Below are 15,000 nucleotides of genomic sequence, written 5' to 3' on the forward strand. Positions count from 1 at the left end.
ATTTATCATTCATGCCACTTACTTATCAGGCAAAGGAATTCCCAATCTTCTGGCCCAAAGTGGTGCAAGAAGAGATGCAGGATCCTCAGAAGCAGCAGACCTCTACCATGATCACCTGGGAGCCTCATATCCATTACACTGTGAGAAGGAAAGAGAACCTGCAGAGAGGGAGTTTATCACCCTGTACTCAGACCTGGCAGCTTTGTTTGACAGTACAGTCAATCACCACTATAGGCCATATCAAGATGCATTGTCACAGCTCATTGATATCACACGCAAATGTAACAAATAAATGTAACAACAGCCTGAGTGCACTGGACCTGAAACAATTACACAACCATCACAGAGTCTATTGCTTCAGTCCTTCGTTTTCACGTGTTATTACCTGGTAAAGAACCAACAACCATGGATAACCACAAGGAGAATAAGGTGAGGAAACAGTCCATGTCAATCAGGGACATCTTTTTAAAGCAACACCAATTATTTCTGTCTCTAGTTGAATAAAATAAGTAGTTTTGTTCTGGTCACAAGATAATCCCAAAGAATTGCAGTAAACTGCACCACTCAGACAGAAAAGTTGAATGATATATTCTCTGCCAGGCCCATTTTTTCAAAGAAAACACAATTTAATGATGTCTTTATTTGAGCAAAATAGGTAGTTTTGTTGTGATCACAGGTAAATCCTACCAATTCAGGTAAAAAGCGCCACAGTCAGGCAGAAAAATCAGAATGTTCTATTAACACATAACGTGAGAACATCCAAATCAAGTGCGTCTGGCACTTAAATATTTAGTCTTGCCCATTCACCCTCTGAATGTCACATACACAATCCATGTCTCAATTGTCTCAAGGCTGAACAATTCTTCCTTAACCTGTCTCCTCCCCTTCATCTACACTGATTGAAGTGGATTTAACAGGTGACATCAATAATGGAGCATAGCTTTCACCTGGTCAGACTATGTCATGGAAAGAGAAGATGTCCCTAATATTTTGTACACTCAGTGAGTTTTTTTTTAAACTGTCAAATAAAATCAATCAATCCAAACTGTGCAGAAACTATTTGATGAATGGAAAGAGGCATCTGTTACAAAACACCCAAAAAGATAGTGTAAATTTGGAACAGTACATTTAAACTGTCCCTAAGAGAATGCCGGCCGGCAGAGCTCATCGTCAGAACAGTTCATGCATTTTAAAGGAAATTCAGGCGAGAGCCGCACTCTGCAGGGTTTGCTGTCCGGACAATGGCATATGTTTGACAGTGGCTTGTCGAGAAAAACACCTTTGATTGTTTACTGGCCTCAACACATAGGCTACGTTCATGAATGATTTTGACTATATCATTCATCTTGAAATGTTATTTACCAACTGAATTATGTTGGTAGTTTATCAGCAGGGAAAAAAAGGCTACGATGATACAGGGTCTGTCTAGGGAACTTAGGGGAGTGGTTTAAGTGTCAGATAAAATAAGAACACTGGAGGCTGAAAGTGAAACTGTTGCTGCTGAACAGTTTCAACTCCATAGCATTTGCAAACCTCTACAATTTGTAATACGAAAGTAGGTCAGTTGTTATTTATTCGAATGATTTATGACAATCTATTAGATTACTACATTATTAGTAGCCTGGTACTGTCTTCCAGAGAATAATGGCCAAAATGAAGAACAGTGTATTGGCTTCCTAAGTGGTCTGCATTTCGAAAATGATAAATGCGTCATGGAGGACGTATTGTCAATGGACAGGACTATGGTCAATATGATTGTCATGACTCCTACCGAAAGTGGCTCCTCTTCCTGTTCGGGTGGCGCTCGACGGTCGTCGTCACCGGTCTACTTGCTGCCACCGATCCTTTTTCCTTTTCTGTTGGTTTTGTCTTATTTTAGTTACACCTGTTTCTTGTTTAGTTTTTTTAGTTGGGCTATTTAAGCCGGTAGGCCCGCCTGCTCTTTGTGCGGGCTTGTTGCGTTTTCACGGTGTGGTAGTGCTGGTTATGTTGTCTTTTCCCTCCGGACAGGTGTGGTCCTGGTTTTGGGCAATTGTTTATGAGCGCCCAGTTTCTTGGCGAGTGCATTTTTCCCGGTGCGTAATTAAAGCGCTACTCTGTTCTTCTGCCTCCTGCGTCTGACTCCTCACCCACTACGCGCAGTGCATTACAATGATTGTGTTGTCTGATTTAATACATATATGTAGTCTAAATCTTTGTCAGTAATTAACAGTAATTTCAATGAATTCATTTTACATGTAGGCTGATAGTTTAAATATCAATTTCAATGATAGTCATATTCCTGAACGAAAGCAGGAAGGTTGTCATTTTAAATCGACTTTTAACCTAAATTCAATTTTGTACGTAATAACTGAGTGATGATTATTCATATCATTGGTTTGTTACTTGTTTTTCTTTATTTTGCATCTTAGAAAATAATGTATTTATTTCCATTGTATTTAGATTCCTGCCTCACACGTCACACTGCTCGGCAATAACAAGATAATTCCTTGAAGATGGGGCACTTTTCCAAACCTGTGCAACAGACATCCAGACCATTGCAGGTGGTGTTACTTGGTAAAACAGGAGCAGGGAAGAGTGCAACGGGAAACACCATCCTGGGACGAAACGCATTTCCTCAAGGAAAAGATTAAAATCAGTGACTGCTGATATTGAGAAACAAAATGTCACCATTGAAGGAATAGATCTTGTCGTGTATGACACTCCAGGATTCTGTAACCCCGATCAATCTGAAGAGCAAATTCAGGAGAAATTCCAGGAAGTCCTCAAGTTAACCTCATCTGGTCCCCGTGTGTTTCTCCTGGTGGTGAAGATAGACAGATTAACAGAAGAAGAGAAGAGGGTCATTAGTAAAATAGAAGGTCTTCTAGGAGAGAGTCTTTTGAAGCAAACCTGGATCCTGTTCACCAGAGGAGATGAGTTGGAAGACCAGACTATAGAAGAATTCATTGAGGAGTCAGATGACCTCACAGAAGTGATGAGAAAATACAGTGGAAGATACCATGTGTTCAACAACAAGAGGGGTGATCCTGAGCAGGTCAAATCACTGCTGCAAAAGACATCCATCTATCTCAGTAAGTTTAACTAACTGTTTATATAAAGGATTAGCCAGAAATGTTATGTTGACTAACTGTAAATGTTTCCATGATTGAAATACTGTGTTTTGAAGTGTATACTACTGATGATAGAACACTAGATATTCTAGATGAGAGCTCAGTAGGTCATGTCATTGATAACGTTATGAACACAATCTTTTCATATGTCTCCTGTAGCTGAGGTGATTATAGATCGTCCTGCCTGAGAATTGTTAGAACAGTTATGTAGTTTGTCATGACAATGACTGAGACAATACTTGAGGAAGATTGATTAAATATTTAATGAATCAAATGTTATTTTGTGTTAAAATAGTAATATTGAAATGCATCACACTACACATTTAGTGATGACAGGATGCATTTGAACCATAACACACATTGAAACTTAGTGAGACTTCATACAGTTATTTTCTATAGGCGTGGAAAAAGGGGTCCTCGCTACGTTTAACAGTTATCCCGAGTTGAACTCAGAATTCACCAAAGTTAGCTAGCTAACTCCTCTATCCCGCTACGTAGTATAACCCTCTGGTCTCTTATTCTGGGATAACAATAATGTAAATGAATTATCCCCCATTGTAACTTTAAGTTGTCTTGGCGACAGATCGCTTTTACAAATGCCACCTGAACTCCACATTCACCATAAAGATTTAAACACCAGACACAAAGCATTATTATTCAGTGCACCAATAACTGCCTGTACAGGGGATGAGATGGTAGTCATTTTACTGTATCAGTTTATCAAATGTGATGTATTTTTCTATACACAGATTCAACACTTTCAAGGAGCTCCTCCATCAGGAATCGCCCAGAGAGAAGGATTGTTCTGCTTGGAAAACCGGTGTTGGGAAGAGTGCATCAGGAAACACCATCCTTGGTGGGACGAGTTTCCATTCTGAACTGAGCTCGTCCTCTGTAACACGTAAAACAGAAAGGAAACAGGCAGCAGTAGATGGGAGGGATGTCAGTGTGGTTGACACTCCAGGACTGTTTGACACACAGCTTCCTGTTGAAGAATTAGCAAAGGAGATTGGTATGAGCATCTATGAGTCTAGCCCAGGGACTCATGCCTTCCTCATAGTTTTACGAGTGAATGACAGGTTCACAGAGCAGGAGAAACAAGCTATTGAAACTCTAGAGAGTGTGTTTGGGTCAGGACTGACAAAGCACTCCATCATCCTCTTCACCCATGGCGATGCTTTAGAGGGTAACGGTCTAGAGAAGCTGATTGGTGGGAACAGAGACCTCAGTAGATTGGTAGAGCAGTGTGGGGGGAGGTACCATGTCCTCAACAATAAAGCCAGAGGAAACAGAGCTCAGGTCACAAAGCTGATGGAGAAGATAGACAGAATAGTGGAGGACAATGGAGGAACCTGCTACACCAATGAGATGTTTGAGGAGGCAGACAGGATTAAGAAAGAGGAGGAGGAGAGGATCCAGAGGGAGATAAGGGAGAGGTTCAATATGGAAAGGAGGGAGATGAGGGAGGAGGAGGAGAGGATGCAGAAGGAGAGAGAATGTCAAGAGGAGAAAAAGCAACAAGTTCAGCAAGACACAGAGATAAATGAACATACAATTAGAAGAGAAGAAGAGGAAAACCAGGTAACAGGAACCGGGCAGCCAGAACATGAGAATGATCCTACAAATCAAACTTCAGCTCTTGCCTCAAGGTCAGTCACTCAGCATCTGCCCCAGCCTACAGCCCAAGCCACAAACACAAAGTCAAAATTCAAAATTTTTATGGACAAAGTCAGTGCAAGGATTTGTGAAGCACTGATAGGTGCAGGGATTGGAGCTGCCATAGGAGCTGGCATAGGATATGGCGTAGGATATGGCGTAGGAGGTATGTAGGATGGGATGTTGTAGGTTGTAGGAGGTGGCGTAGGATGTGTTGTAGGTGGTGTTGTAGGTGTTGTAGGTGGATTAATAGGCTTTGGATTTGTTCGTTCAGTCGCAATCTGACAGTCAGGAACTTGCTTCAGCTACTCCTACTGTAGAATCAGGAGTGGTGGAACAAGGACCCAATTGTCATACTTGAGGAAAAGTATAAATACCTTAATAGAAAATGACTCAAGTAAAGTGAATTTTGATGTTCATTTGATTGATCTGTCAACTAACGTGAATTCAAAGTGAAATGAACAAATATTGTAACTATGTCATTGGATATAGGTTTCAAGGGCGAAAAAAAAGTTCAATCCCTGAAATTCCCTTACATTGATGACTTCTTGCAAAGCCATCAATGTAGGCTGGCTCTGGCTAACCCATCGATTTATGGGACCAATCAGAACGTGTTCGCATTCTAGAAATTGTCGGGGGAGGGAGGCAAATCCAGACTCATTGTGGAGAAGAAATGTCAGTTGGCCAGAGTGATGTAGATGGGAAGACAGACAAATGTTTTATGAGGTTGCACCAATTCAAAGTTGGCACGTGCACCAGAACAACAGATAAAGACAGCAAAGTAAAGCCAGAGTGCCGGAGACAGACAAGTTGTGTGCTATGTACACACATGTATGCTATGTGATGTTTGCCAAGTAGTGAATGGTAGAAATCAGGTGGGGAGTATACTCATGTTTAAAGTGTTAGTTCACATAACAAATATTTATCTGTTTTCTCACTAGATCCAGATCCGTTTTTTATTCTGGCTATTTCATTGCCTTCTCAGCCTCTCTCATTTCCATACAAGTTAAGCCTAAAAGCTTCAGTCCAGATTTGTGTTTCAGCCAAATGGGAGCCCCACTAGGCCTACATGGTTAACTATTAAGCTGGTGGATGAGGCTGGAGAAATGAAATGAATAGATGGACCTATTGTCAGGGGTGCACCTAGGGGTCATGATAGGGGCTGTACCAAATGTTTGATGTATAATAATAACTGATTATGCTTATGTGGATTAATAGAAGGGGAGGGGGTTATAAGACCCCTCCCTCCTTACATTTATAGGGTCCTAGACTACAGATTAACAATATATATACACTATGGGGTTTAATATTGTTCCACAGTACTTTTCTAGGCTCTCTGCCTCTTATGAAGAAACTGTCTGAGCAATGTGTGACTGTGAAGACAGAACTCTGCAGGTGAGTGTAAGAGGTAGGAGACTAGTCAGACATTCCACTATAAATCAATTTCAACATTTACTGCTAAGCTTTTAGATAACACTGAAACTGTTGTTTATATAGCTATGAAGGCATGGGTTTGGTCTCATGAGTAGAAGGTAATGACGTAGGCAGTGACATCACTAAGATATATGACTGTAGGCATGATAAAACAACATGGACCCTTTTCTATTTTGCAGAACTTACTCTGAAACATGTGTGCTATGTTCCTGTTGTCAACTTCTGTCTGCAATTGCATTAATAAAGGTTTTTGAATGATTTAATTAAAGGTATTGTCATAATGCTAATTTCACCATTGAGCCAATGATTGACAAGGAACAAGGAAATGAACCCCAACACTATGGATGTAAGGACTAAGGCCAGGATTCAATCAAAGTTGGGATTGACAAGCACGCTGCACTTGATTTACAAAGGTCATCTATGCTTGACAACTGTGACATTGCCTTTTAAAGGTGCATTGTGCACTGCTCTTGTGGACAATATGCATTTTGATTGAATCCCGGCCTGACAGTCCATCAACGTGACAGTTTTAACTCTGTTATAAGGCTACACATTGTAATTCACCACTTAAACAAAAGTACATTTTTTAAAAACTTAAAAGATTACTTTTGACAGAACCTATACAGTGGGGAGAACAAGTATTTCATACACTGACGATTTTGCAGGTTTTCCTACTTACAAAGCATGTAGAGGTCTGTCATTTTTATCATAGGTACACTTCAACTGTGAGAGGCGGAATCTAAAACGAAAATCCAGAAAATCACATTGTATGATTAAGTAATTAATTTGCATTTTATTGCATGACATAAGTATTTGATCACCTACCAACCAGTAAGAATTCCGGCTCTCACAGACCTGTTAGTTTTTCTTTTAAGAAGCCCTCCTGTTCTCCACTCATTACCTGTATTAACGGCACCTGTTTGAAATAGTTACCTGTATAAAAGACACCTGTCCACACACTCAATCAAACAGACTCCAACCTCTCCACAATGGCCAAGACCAGAGAGCTGTGTAAGGACATCAGGGATAAAATTGTAGACCTGCACAAGGCTGGGATGGGCTTACAGGACAATAGGCCAGCAGCTTGGTGAGAAGGCAACAACTGTTGGCGCAATTATTAGAAAATGGAAGAAGTTCAAGATGACGGTCAATCACCCTCGGTCTGGGGCTCCATGCAAGATCTTACCTTGTGGGGCATCAATGATCACGAGGAAAGTGAGAGATCAGCCCAGAACTACATGGCAGGAACTTCTGACCCACTGGAATTGTGATACAGTGAGTAATAAGTGAAATAATCTGTAAACAATTGTTGGAAAAATTCCTTGTGTCATGCACAAAGTAGATGTCCTCACCGACTTGCCATAAAATACTTTTATTCCTTTTTAAATTGACAAGCCACTATTTACACCCACAGATATTATTCACATTCTATTTACATACTGTTACTAAATTAATTAAATTAACATTACCATCATCAATCCAACCCTGTCACACTGCCAGACTGATGGAGCCCTGTAATTCTCAGTCAATCATCTGCACTCATTATTATTGTTATTATTATGTTAATTTGAACAGAGACAATGTACAACAAAAACCTGTCAGTACACTTGAGAAAAGATGCATTGTACCAGATTGAGCCAAGAGCTAATTTCTGTCCGTAGCCCCGGGGCAGGTAAACACATAAACAAGGAAAACATTCTATACGAACAGAAAACATGCAAACATAAGACCTTTACATGTCACAACTTCTGCCAAAGTCGGTCCCTCCTTGTTCAGGCGGTGTTCGGTGGTCGACGTCACCGGCCTTCTAGCCATTGCTGATCCATTTTTCATTTTCCATTGGTTTTGTCTTGTCTTCTAATACACCTGGTTCCAAGCCCATCAATTACATGTTGTGTATTTAACCCTCTGTTCTCCCCCATGTCCTTGTTGGAGATTGTTTGTATGTTTTGTGCGAGTCATGTTCTGGTGTGCGCCGGGTTTTGTACCCTTTTATATTATTTTTGTATATATTGGTGTTCAGTTTTTTAGCATTTATTAAACTGCTCAGTTTTATACCAAGTTCACTCTCCTGCGCCTGACTTCCTGCAACCAGCACACACCAATTACATTACAAAATGTCCTAAAAATGTATCAAACATACAAACATAAGACCTTTACTGAATGTACATTAATAAAATAGAGGTCAGGATATACAGATACATTTCCACACAGAAGTCAAGACATTGCACATAAGAATCATGTGACACATTGCTATTGAAGCTATGAGTTGTAAAAACACAGTAAAAACAGCAACAAGAAAGGTTCATAAGTGGCTCCAAACCTGCTGTTTTTTTAACCAGCTTTTCACTGTGTAAAACCACTGACAGGAGCAACACATTTAAACTCTCTGGAAGTTGGTTCCAGTGGTGAACTGGTTTTACATTCTGATTGGACAGAAGCTGTTCTACACACTGGAACTGAACACTTTCCATTCACAGCTCCTCTAGTATGTGACCTCATAGATAGTAAAGTAGTCACTACACTGCTCCTCTAGTATGTGACCTCATAATAAAGTAGTCACTACACTGCTCCTCTAGTATGTGACCTCATAGTAAAGTAGTCACTACACTGCTCCTCTAGTATGTGACCTCATAGATAGTAAAGTAGTCACTACACTGCTCCTCTAGTATGTGACCTCATAGTAAAGTAGTCACTACACTGCTCCTCTAGTATGTGACCTCATAGTAAAGTAGTCACTACATTGCTCCTCTAGTATGTGACCTCATAGTAAAGTAGTCACTACACTGCTCCTCTAGTATGTGACCTCATAGTAAAGTAGTCACTACACTGCTCCTCTAGTATGTGACCTCATAGATAGTAAAGTAGTCACTACACTGCTCCTCTAGTATGTGACCTCATAGTAAAGTAGTCACTACACTGCTCCTCTAGTATGTGACCTCATAGATAGTAAAGTAGTCACTACACTGCTCCTCTAGTATGTGACCTCATAGTAAAGTAGTCACTACACTGCTCCTCTAGTATGTGACCTCATAGATAGTAAAGTAGTCACTACACTGCTCCTCTAGTATGTGACCTCATAGTAAAGTAGTCACTACACTGCTCCTCTAGTATGTGACCTCATAGATAGTAAAGTAGTCACTACACTGCTCCTCTAGTATGTGACCTCATAGATAGTAAAGTAGTCACTACACTGCTCCTCTAGTATGTGACCTCATAGATAGTAAAGTAGTCACTACACTGCTGCTCTAGTATGTGACCTCATAGATAGTAAAGTAGTCACGACACTGCTCCTCTAGTATGTGACCTCATAGATAGTAAAGTAGTCACTACACTGCTCCTCTAGTATGTGACCTCATAGATAGTAAAGTAGTCACTACACTTCTCCTCTAGTATGTGACTTCATAGTAAAGTAGTCACTACACTGCTCCTCTAGTATGTGACATCATAGATAGTAAAGTAGTCACTACACTGCTCCTCTAGTATGTGACCTCATAGATAGTAAAGTAGTCACTACACTGCTCCTCTAGTATGTGACCTCATAGATAGTAAAGTAGTCACTACACTGCTCCTCTAGTATGTGACATCATAGATAGTAAAGTAGTCACTACATTGCTCCTCTAGTATGTGACCTCATAGTAAAGTAGTCACTACACTGCTGCTCTAGTATGTGACCTCATAGATAGTAAAGTAGTCACGACACTGCTCCTCTAGTATGTGACCTCATAGATAGTAAAGTAGTCACTACACTGCTCCTCTAGTATGTGACCTCATAGTAAAGTAGTCACTACATTGCTCCTCTAGTATGTGACCTCATAGTAAAGTAGTCACTACACTGCTCCTCTAGTATGTGACCTCATAGATAGTAAAGTAGTCACTACACTGCTCCTCTAGTATGTGACCTCATAGTAAAGTAGTCACTACACTGCTCCTCTAGTATGTGACCTCATAGATAGTAAAGTAGTCACTACACTGCTCCTCTAGTATGTGACCTCATAGTAAAGTAGTCACTACATTGCTCCTCTAGTATGTGACCTCATAGTGATGTAGTCACTACACTGCACCTCTAGTATGTGACCTCATAGATAGTAAAGTAGTCACGACACTGCTCCTCTAGTATGTGACCTCATAGATAGTAAAGTAGTCACGACACTGCTCCTCTAGTATGTGACCTCATAGATAGTAAAGTAGTCACTACACTTCTCCTCTAGTATGTGACTTCATAGTAAAGTAGTCACTACACTGCTCCTCTAGTATGTGACATCATAGATAGTAAAGTAGTCACTACACTGCTCCTCTAGTATGTGACCTCATAGATAGTAAAGTAGTCACTACACTGCTCCTCTAGTATGTGACCTCATAGTAAAGTAGTCACTACATTGCTCCTCTAGTATGTGACCTCATAGTAAAGTAGTCACTACACTGCTGCTCTAGTATGTGACCTCATAGATAGTAAAGTAGTCACGACACTGCTCCTCTAGTATGTGACCTCATAGATAGTAAAGTAGTCACTACACTGCTCCTCTAGTATGTGACCTCATAGTAAAGTAGTCACTACATTGCTCCTCTAGTATGTGACCTCATAGTAAAGTAGTCACTACACTGCTCCTCTAGTATGTGACCTCATAGATAGTAAAGTAGTCACGACACTGCTCCTCTAGTATGTGACCTCATAGTAAAGTAGTCACTACACTGCTCCTCTAGTATGTGACCTCATAGATAGTAAAGTAGTCACTACACTGCTCCTCTAGTATGTGACCTCATAGTAAAGTAGTCACTACACTGCTCCTCTAGTATGTAACCTCATAGATAGTAAAGTAGTCACTACACTGCTCCTCTAGTATGTGACCTCATAGTAAAGTAGTCACTACACTGCTCCTCTAGTATGTGACCTCATAGATAGTAAAGTAGTCACTACACTGCTCCTCTAGTATGTGACCTCATAGTAAAGTAGTCACTACAATGCTCGTCTAGTATGTGACCTCATAGTAAAGTAGTCACTACACTGCTCCTCTAGTATGTGACCTCATAGTAAAGTAGTCACTACATTGCTCCTCTAGTATGTGACCTCATAGTGATGTAGTCACTACACTGCACCTCTAGTATGTGACATCATAGATAGTAAAGTAGTCACTACACTGCTCCTCTAGTATGTGACCTCATAGATAGTAAAGTAGTCACTACACTGCTCCTCTAGTATGTGACCTCATAGTAAAGTAGTCACTACATTGCTCCTCTAGTATGTGACCTCATAGTAAAGTAGTCACTACACTGCTGCTCTAGTATGTGACCTCATAGATAGTAAAGTAGTCACGACACTGCTCCTCTAGTATGTGACCTCATAGATAGTAAAGTAGTCACTACACTGCTCCTCTAGTATGTGACCTCATAGTAAAGTAGTCACTACATTGCTCCTCTAGTATGTGACCTCATAGTAAAGTAGTCACTACACTGCTCCTCTAGTATGTGACCTCATAGATAGTAAAGTAGTCACGACACTGCTCCTCTAGTATGTGACCTCATAGATAGTAAAGTAGTCACTACACTGCTCCTCTAGTATGTGACCTCATAGATAGTAAAGTAGTCACTACACTGCTCCTCTAGTATGTGACCTCATAGTAAAGTAGTCACTACACTGCTCCTCTAGTATGTAACCTCATAGATAGTAAAGTAGTCACTACACTGCTCCTCTAGTATGTGACCTCATAGTAAAGTAGTCACTACACTGCTCCTCTAGTATGTGACCTCATAGATAGTAAAGTAGTCACTACACTGCTCCTCTAGTATGTGACCTCATAGTAAAGTAGTCACTACAATGCTCGTCTAGTATGTGACCTCATAGTAAAGTAGTCACTACACTGCTCGTCTAGTATGTGACCTCATAGTAAAGTAGTCACTACACTGCTCCTCTAGTATGTGACCTCATAGTAAAGTAGTCACTACACTGCTCCTCTAGTATGTGACCTCATAGATAGTAAAGTAGTCACTACACTGCTCCTCTAGTATGTGACCTCATAGATAGTAAAGTAGTCACTTCACTGCTTAAGGGTTTTAGAGCAAGTAAGTCCATGTAAACACTAAGCAACTTTAAGTTACAAAATGTCCAAAAACTTTTAAAAGTTGTTTGAGAGAATTAAACAATGGTGATGAGTATTCATATTTGGATCAAAAACTTTCAATTTGAAATGGTTTGTTTTGATTGTTTCTCCTGCTTTAAACCCTTTTAAACTCAAATCAGATTTTTTTGTGCTTAAATTATTAATTCCAGTTTGCATGTAATAACCAGGTGATGGCTGTTCATATCATTGGGTTGTTACTTGTTTTTCTACATTTTGCATCTGAGAAAATAATGTAATTATTTCTTTCTATTGTATTTGTATTTAGATTCCTGCCTCACACGTCACACTGCTCGGATAACAAGATAATTCCTTGAAGATGGGGCACCTTTCCAAACCTGTGCAACAGACATCCAGACCATTGCAGGTGGTGTTACTTGGTAAAACAGGAGCAGGGAAGAGTGCCACAGGAAACACCATCCTGGGACGCAAAGATTTTTTCTCAAAGAAGAGTTCCAAATCAGTGACTGCTGATATTGAGAAACAAAATGTCACCATTGAAGGAATAGATCTTGTCGTGTATGACACTCCAGGATTCTGTAACCCCGATCAATCTGAAGAGCAAATTCAGGGGAAATTACAGGAAGTCCTCAAGTTAACCTCATCTGGTCCCCGTGTGTTTCTCCTGGTGGTGAAGATAGACAGATTAACAGAAGAAGAGAAGAGGGTCATCAGTAAAATAGAAGGTCTTCTAGGAGAGAGTCTTTTGAAGCAAACCTGGATCCTGTTCACCAGAGGAGATGAGTTGGAAGACCAGACTATAGAAGAATTCATTGAGGAGTCAGATGACCTCACAGAAGTGATGAGAAAATACAGTGGAAGATACCATGTGTTCAACAACAAGAGGGGTGATCCTGAGCAGGTCAAATCACTGCTGCAAAAGACATCCATCTATCTCAGTAAGTTTAACTAACTGTTTATATAAAGGATTAGCCAGAAATGTTATGTTGACTAACTGTAAATGTTTCCATGATTGAAATACTGTGTTTTAAAGTGTATAATACTGATGATAGAAAACTAGATATTCTAGATGAGAGCTCAGTAGGTCATGTCATTGATAACGTTATGAACACAATCTTTTCATATGTCTCCTGTAGCTGAGGTGATTATAGGTCGTCCTGCCTGAGAATTGTTAGAACAGTTATGTAGTTTGTCATGACAATGACTGAGACAATACTTGAGGAAGATTGATTAAATATTTAATGAATCAAATGTTATTTTGTGTTAAAATAGTAATATTGAAATGCATCACACTACACATTTAGTGATGACAGGATGCATTTGAACCATAACACACATTGAAACTTAGTGAGACTTAATACTAGTATTTTCTATAGGCGTGGAAAAAGGGGTCCTCGCTAAGTTTAACAGTTATCCCGAGTTGAACTAAGAATTCACCAAAGTTAGCTAGCTAACTCCTCTATCCCGCTACGTAGTATAACCCTCTGGTCTCTTATTCTGGGATAACAATAATGTAAATGAATTATCCCCCATTGTAACTTTAAGTTGTCTTGGCGACAGATCGCTTTTACAAATGCCACCTGAACTCCACATTCACCATAAAGATTTAAACACCAGACACAAAGCATTATTATTCAGTGCACCAATAACTGCCTGTACAGGGGATGAGATGGTAGTCATTTTACTGTATCAGTTTATCAAATGTGATGTATTTTTCTATACACAGATTCAACACTTTCAAGGAGCTCCTCCATCAGGAATCGCCCAGAGAGAAGGATTGTTCTGCTTGGAAAAACCGGTGTTGGGAAGAGTGCATCAGGAAACACCATCCTTGGTGGGACGAGTTTCCATTCTGAACTGAACTGGTCCTCTGTAACACGTAAAACAGAAAGGAAACAGGCAGCAGTAGATGGGAGGGATGTCAGTGTGGTTGACACTCCAGGACTGTTTGACACACAGCTTCCTGTTGAAGAATTAGCAAAGGAGATTGGTATGAGCATCTATGAGTCTAGCCCAGGGACTCATGCCTTCCTCATAGTTTTACGAGTGAATGACAGGTTCACAGAGCAGGAAAAACAAGCTATTGAAACTCTAGAGAGTGTGTTTGGGTCAGGACTGACAAAGCACTCCATCATCCTCTTCACCCATGGCGATGCTTTAGAGGGTAACGGTCTAGAGAAGCTGATTGGTGGGAACAGAGACCTCAGTAGATTGGTAGAGCAGTGTGGGGGGAGGTACCATGTCCTCAACAATAAAGCCAGAGGAAACAGAGCTCAGGTCACAAAGCTGATGGAGAAGATAGACAGAATGGTGGAGGACAATGGAGGAACCTGCTACACCAATGAGATGTTTGAGTATGCAGCCAGGATTAAGAAAGAGGATGAGGAGAGGATCCAGAGGGAGGAGAGGACCCAGAGGGTGGAGGAGAGGACCCAGAGGGAGATAAGGGAGAGGTTCAATATGGAGAGGCGGGAGATAGAGGAGAGGATCCAGAGGGAGGAGAGGACCCAGAGGGAGGAGGAGAGGATCCAAGGGGAGAAAGGATTTGAGGGATTTTGGGATAGATGGGGGAAAAAGATTATAGGTGCAGTGGTAGGTGCAGGATTAGGGCTTTGTGTAGGTGGTTTAGCAGGTCCCTTTGTAGGTTGGAAAGCTGGGGAAAGCATTGCGATATGTGGTGCTGTGGTAGGTGGTGCGATATTTTTCACGAGTTCCTGAAT

General features: G+C 40.6%; 1 protein-coding gene and 1 pseudogene across 1 annotated transcript in view; both read left to right on the forward strand.

Moving 5' to 3' along the window:
• The first annotated feature begins 1,454 nt into the window (after nucleotides 1-1,454).
• LOC135543720 (GTPase IMAP family member 8-like) lies at nucleotides 1,455-4,943 on the forward strand (annotated as a pseudogene).
• A 7,666-nt stretch (nucleotides 4,944-12,609) lies between these two features.
• LOC135544037 (GTPase IMAP family member 8-like) overlaps nucleotides 12,610-15,000 on the forward strand; it is a 2,884-nt gene continuing 493 nt past the window's right edge. Inside the window, exons 1-2 of the mRNA XM_064971390.1 lie at nucleotides 12,610-13,218; nucleotides 14,007-15,000. The exon at nucleotides 14,007-15,000 is cut by the window's right edge and continues 493 nt beyond it. Coding sequence (XP_064827462.1) covers nucleotides 12,639-13,218; nucleotides 14,007-14,998 — 1,572 coding nt within the window. The 5' untranslated portion in view covers nucleotides 12,610-12,638 and the 3' untranslated portion in view covers nucleotides 14,999-15,000. The remainder of the gene's footprint in view (nucleotides 13,219-14,006) is intronic.

Source organism: Oncorhynchus masou, chromosome 8, assembly GCF_036934945.1.
Source record: "Oncorhynchus masou masou isolate Uvic2021 chromosome 8, UVic_Omas_1.1, whole genome shotgun sequence".
In the NCBI taxonomy this organism is placed as follows: Eukaryota; Metazoa; Chordata; class Actinopteri; order Salmoniformes; family Salmonidae; genus Oncorhynchus; species Oncorhynchus masou.